The sequence below is a fragment of the Catharus ustulatus genome, chromosome 5 (assembly GCF_009819885.2).
Source record: "Catharus ustulatus isolate bCatUst1 chromosome 5, bCatUst1.pri.v2, whole genome shotgun sequence".
NCBI lineage: Eukaryota > Metazoa > Chordata > Aves > Passeriformes > Turdidae > Catharus > Catharus ustulatus.
Window position 1 is genome coordinate 64061452 of NC_046225.1, and position 6340 is coordinate 64067791.

At 42.8% G+C, this 6340-nt stretch overlaps 1 protein-coding gene across 1 annotated transcript; it reads left to right on the forward strand.

Moving 5' to 3' along the window:
- Window positions 1–1452: 1452 nt before the first annotated feature.
- LOC116996803 (S100 calcium binding protein P) lies at window positions 1453–5931 on the forward strand. The gene is made up of 2 exons (XM_033060797.1): window positions 1453–1590; window positions 5782–5931. Exons 1-2 carry the CDS (start codon window positions 1453–1455, stop codon window positions 5929–5931), a joined length of 288 nt encoding a protein of 95 aa, XP_032916688.1.
- The last annotated feature ends 409 nt before the right edge of the window (window positions 5932–6340 follow it).

Below are 6340 nucleotides of genomic sequence, written 5' to 3' on the forward strand. Positions count from 1 at the left end.
TTGGGAGAAAGGAGTTTAATTTTTAAAGTTTTGCTTAATTAAGAACCAAATCTTGCTGACTTGTCTATAGAATATTATGACTGGAAAGTTATCTAGAAGCATCTTCCAGGATGTCTAAAGACATCCAAACTCAGGTTTAATTTTGGAAATCCATAGTTGGGATCTTCTACAGAGAACATGGCACCCTGGGGTCCATCAGCATTATTCATGCAGGATGCCCTAGTTTTGCTGGGTTTCCCCAAAATAATTTGCTCAGTGTGTCCATACCGTAGATGTCACCCACCTCAAATGAGCTCCTCCAGGTGTGGTGTAGACCCCTGGTGTTGACAGAGACCAAGCAACCCCGTGCTTGGCCAGATCAGAACTTGTTCAAAACTCAGCATGGCTGAATCTGATGAGCTTCCACCAGCTGGGCTCCCACTGTCCAGGTGTCAGCTCCCAGCACAGAGCTCAAACAGCTCTGCTCTGTGCAGGTGTGAGTCCAGCCAGTTTGGTGTCTAATGATGGGGACTTCAGTTTACAAGTAAATCACAAAGTTCATCAAAGGCCATAGAGGGACACAGGACATGAGAGTGACATTTTGTTTTCAGTACAAGTCATTTTATTGCAAAATTTGTGCAGCATAAAGTAAATAACAAGTTATTTTACTGCAGACGGAGATGGATTTTGATACTGGCTGTTTGCTCAAGTATCAGATTTATTACTTCAGATATCTCTACTTGAGCAAGTTCCTTGTGGAGCAGCTCTGCAAGGCTCCCTGTGCTAGCCCTGGACACAGGCAGGGATCTCTTTGCTGGCCATGGAGAGATGCTGGTTCACAAAACCCATTTGAGACATCTGCTATGGACTGAGTACAAACCCATGAGGACTGTGTTAGCTGTCTGCAAGGTAGATCTCCACTTTTGATCTAGAGAATCCCACCCCAAGTGTGTGCTAGCGATTTTTGTGGTTTGTAACAAGGTCCTCAGTGTGGCAGAGAGAGAAGTTCAAGCCTGCAGACCCTCACAGTCCCTAACTGTGGAGGTGAGGGAGAGGTGAGATGCCTGTCTTCCTCCTGAGCAGGCTGATACTATACAAAAACTGGGCTGCCAACCCTCTGCTCTCATTGGGATATCTGAAAGAACAAATCTTGAGCAAACAGCCAATAACAAAATCTGATTTTCGTTTGTTAGTCATGCTGTGTACCTTGAAGGAGAGGCTGGTTTCTACTGATGAGCAACTGGTTGTACCAGTCACACCAGGGAAAGAAATCTTTAGTTTTGAAAAGGTGTTGGCACAGAGGTGTGTACTCCAGATACAGGTGTTTGTTAATGGATAACTGTCCCCTGGGTGTGCAGCCACTGATTGGAGGGGACAGATGCATAAAGAACCCCAGAGGCAGAGCAGGATCCATCCTCCAAGAGAGCCCTGAGGCTGTGCCTGCTCAGGAGAAAGCCAGGCTCCAGAAGCAACATGTCTCAGCTGGAAACTGCCATGGGAATGACCATTGCTGTCTTTGACCAGTATGCAAAGACTGACGGCAACAGGCAAACCCTCAGCAAAGCAGAACTCAAGGCTCTGCTGGAAAAGGAGCTCCCAAATTTCCTTGCGGTAAGAGAACAGCGCGGCACCGTTTCTGTGTAGCAGGTGGAAGAACAGCCTGCATAAATAGTTTTTAGTACATTTTTAGGGAAATTACTTCCAAAAATACGCAATGGTTTGTTGGAAAATATGAGATTTAAAAAAGGTTTTGCACAAACTGCATAAAGTTGGTTTTAATGTGCTAAATGTTTGCTAAATTCATCACTTGAGTTATCTGGACAATTTCTTTGAAATAGATCGGGTTTCAACTTCAGAATTCACTTTATCCCTGGATTTCTCATCTCACTTCATGTCACAACTTCTGTGAAGGTAGTTGTGTTGTCAGCAATTGAAGACTTTCATTACAGATGGGAATTTCTCTAAATATTTATACATTTGCCTTCTCAAGGTATTATGCTACATGCTCAGTATGCTCATCAAAACAATGCATTAACCAGAACAACAGATTTTTCTATTGTTCTGTTTCTTTTTTTCAAACAAAGCAAACTGTTTGTTATTTGTCTTTAATAGCAGAAGAACACCTGGATATATATTGCACAACATAAATTTGTAGGTAATCATAAAGTGCATTTCAGTAAGTATTCAAAGTGCTTATTATGTTTTAGTAAAAGCTTTAGCTGCCAGGGAGACAATTTCAATTCTTTTAAAAATTTGTTTCTCTTCACTAAAAATCCAGAAAACACATTTAAACACATTGTTCTTTCCACATTGGAGTAATATTTCCTTATTTGTACGATTTTGTTACTTTTATTAATGACAAAAGTCTAGAACCAAATGCTCCTTGTGTGGCTCTCAGTTTTTGTATCCAGCATGCTTTGGTTTTGTAACAACTATTTTAGGGCACTGCAGCCTGGGCATTGATACAGTCCAGTGTCTTTTCATGCAATCTATATGAATTCACCATACGAGATCCACGCCTGTTGGAGTTATGTCTCACAAATTAAAGAGGTGCAACATTCAGAATAAGGATCTGGGTGGCTCAGGGGGATATATTCCAATGTTTCTGAGAAATCCGTGAGACAGGTGAGTGCTCGTGACCCAACAGCATCACAGAAGGGTCCTGCTCCTGAGCATGGGGCTGTGAGGTACCCACAGCACTTCCATGTAAAGAGAAACTGAACCAACAACAAAACCACAATTCTGCAGCAACGTGGCAATCCTCCAGGCACTCAACATTTGGTCTAAATGAGGCTGGGGAGCCACTGCAGTAGGCAACTACCAAACAGGATGATGCTTAGAGATCTGTCCTGACTCTGTTTGGTGGCCTGGCACCACTTTTTCCAGTTCCCCACAGATGCTCTTACTGGCTCTGCCTATTTCCTGCAACTGGTGGAAAAACTGGAATTTTCCAGGAAGGTAAATAGCTAATCGTTCACTCTTATTCCCGTCTCCCTTTCCTCCTTTATCTCTTCTAGGAGAAACAAACAAAACAATCAGATTTTTATGCCAATCTTTTAAATAAATTTAAATCAACAATGCTCCTTGTTCCAGACTGATAACTGCAAGAAAAAAACTGAGAACGTCTGACTTAAAAAAAAAAAGTTCTACCTGCATTTTCCTGCCATTTGTATCCATATTTTTTCATTTGTGAGAAAATCTAGGAATAGTGTTTTCTAATTTCTCATTAATACTTTTGGCCTTAGAATTGGTTATAGCTGACATAGATCACAACTGCCTGGAAAGGTCTTGAATCAATCAGGCATAAATACCACAGGACTGAAGGACAGAACTCAGTTATAAAGAGTTTCCAAAAAATAATTCCCATTTTTTGCATCTCAGAAGTAATTCAGATGCTACAATTAGTTCATATAGTTCACTAAATAATTTGAAATATTAACTTAAAATGAAAACAAGGTAATTAATTAAGTGAAAATTAATTAAACCTTACAGACACATTCATCAGACAAATATAAGGAAATGGTTTTCAGTGATTTTAAAAGGTCTGCATTTAAATTACAGAATGAGAATATTTTTAATTAGATCATAATCAAAAATTGCCTTCAGATTTAAATTTAGGTAGTAATAGTGGACATATTGGTGGACCAATATAAATTGGTGGACATTTGCCAAAAGCTTATATAATTTCTTTCTAATATTATATCAGATTTTAATCGTCCACAAAAACCACACGTTTCCTAGTTTTAACAGGTCTGTACTGCCATCTCCTGTTGAACATTAAAATTGCAGCTCCGAAAATCCCAGCATATTACCAGAGCCAAAAAGCCCTCCCGTAAACTTCTTTTCTTTTTAATATATTTGAACAAAATGGGAAAAAACCACAAACAACAAACAAAAACCAAGAAAAACCAAACACTTTTTAATTTGATGATGCACTGCTTAACATCAGCCTTGAGATGTAGTGGTTCACAGAATCCCAGAAGCACAGAATATGCTGAGTTGGATCATTGAGTCCAACCTCTGGCCCTGCACAGAACATCCCCAAGAGTCCCACCCTGTGCCTGACAGCAGTGTCCAAATGTTTCTTGAGCTCTGTCAGGTTTGGTGCTGTGACCCTTCCCTGGGGAGCTGTTCCAGTGCCCAGACATCCTCTGGGGGGAAGAACCTTTTCCTGATATGCAACCTAAATAAAAATCCAACTTCCCCTGACACAGCTTCAGGCACTCCCTGGGTCCTGTGCCTGTCACCACAGAGCAGAGATCAGTGCCTGCCCTTCCTGCAGGGAAGCTGTAGCTGCAGTGAGGTCTCCTCTCAGAATCTCTTTCACCAGGCTGAACAGACCAAGTGGCCTCAGCCACTCCTCACACAGCTTCCCCTCAAGGCCTTCACCATCTTTGTTGCCCTGCTTTGGACATTCTCTAATAGTTTAATGTCTTCCTTTCATTGGGGCACCCAAAACTGCCCCCAGCACTCGAGGTGAGGCTGCCCCAGTGCAGAGCAGAGTAGGACAATCCTCTCCTGGCCTGGCTGGTGATGCTGTGCCTGATGCCCCCCAGGACAGGGATTTCCCTCCTGGCTGCCAGGGCACTGCTGACTCTAGTTCAACTTTCTGTTGACCAGGACCACAAATCCACTCCAGCATCTCATTCCCCAGTATATCTGTACGTCCAGGGTTGCCCCATCCCAGGTACAGAATTCTAAACTTTTCCGTGTTCTGTTCACACTGGTGATTGCCCAGCCCTCCCATTTGTTGAGGTGTCTCCACAGGGCCTCCCTGCTTTCAACAGAGTCAGCAGCTCTTCCCAGTTTTGTATCATCTCCAAACTTGCTCTGTATCTCTTTCAGTCCCATGTCCAGGTCATTTATGAAGACGTTGAGGAGCACAAGGCCAAGGACGGAGCCCTGTTAGTGAGAGGTCACCAGTCTGATGTCCCTCCATTCACTATAATCCCTCCATTCCTTTTGTGCTCCACCCATGAGCCAGTTGCTCACCCGCCCCATGGTGTGTTCATCCAGCTGTGTGCTGGACATTTTGTCCAAAAGGAACCTGTGAGAGACATTATTGAAAACTTTACTGAAATCCAAAAGAAGACATCAACTGGCTTCCCTTGATCAGCTAGGTGTCTTACTTTGTCACAAAAGGAAATCAGTTTTGATAAGCAGGACTTTCCTCTAATGAAGCCATGTTAGCTATGATTGATGACAGTCTTCAATCATTCCATCAGAATAATGGCAACTTAGAAGAAAAATGACAATTTAGAAAAAGATCTGCTGTGTTAACTCAAGCTCAGCATCCTGCAGGCTTCAAGAGGCACTTTCCCATCCACCAGCTCTGTGAGCAGCTTCTGCTGGGCCATAAGGCCAGCGGCAGCACTCAAAGCACTTTTGAGGCTGTTTGCACATTTTCTAGGGTGGAAGTATTCAGTGAAGTTTAAATTCAACATTTGCCCCAGGAAAGCACCTTTTTGTAAAACTGCCTGAGCTTCAGCTGAGAATTTCCAGGGGAATGGATGGGGAGCTCATGGCATTTCATTCATCTGCTGGTGTTCTCAGGAGCTTGTGCTACACAGCTTTAATGGTGATAAATGCTGTTTTAAATGTAGCAAACATTCCTGTCTGGGGCAGAGCATGATTGCATCTCTCAGGTGCAATAAACCCAGGAGCACATGCTCTTGGTACTTGCTGCTGCTGTGCAGGCAGTGGGACCACACAGGACCTCACCAACCAAGAACCTTGTTCAGAGAAGTTGCTGCATTGGGTTTGTGCATCCTCTCACCTCAACCTGCTCTTTTTCTTTTGCAGTCTGGGAAGGACAAGAATGCTATTGATAAAGTATTCAAGAACCTGGATGAAAATGGAGATTCCCAAGTGGACTTCAAAGAATTTGTCCTCTTTGTGGCAGCTCTGACTTGCTGCTGTCACAAATATTTTGAGCAGAATGCAGCCAAATAGTTGTCAAACTACTCACATAATCTGTCTTTGTGTGTGCTCCATATGCTAGTGATATGGATCCCTTCACTCCTTCCATGTACTGCCATGAAGTTTGCAAGCATGCTGGACTGTAAAAATAAACCCTACTGAGCTCATTCCCTATCCTGAATTCTAATTTCTTCTAATTTGTGCAACAGCCTGGGTTTAACGACTCCCACTATCTCACACTGAGTAGTTTCTCCCTTTCTCTGGTTTTAAAATTCTTTTCTTAGCTAAAAGGTTCAATATTCTTCCCAATGCAGAAGCTGCACAAGAATAAAGGCTGCTGGAGCCATGAATCAGTTGGAGGCCATTTTTATAGATCAGCATCTCTGGGATGCATCCCAAATCCACACATGTGCCACCACATGTGGCTGTACAGGACAGGCCT

Excerpts from the sequence above, each read along its gene's own strand:
- LOC116996803 (XM_033060797.1), top strand. The coding sequence starts at position 1,453 with ATGTCTCAGCTGGAAACTGCCATGGGAATGACCATTGCTGTCTTTGAC. Across the intron at positions 1,591-5,781 it reads AGCTCCCAAATTTCCTTGCG|TCTGGGAAGGACAAGAATGC; the intron begins GTAAGAGAACAG and ends TTTCTTTTGCAG.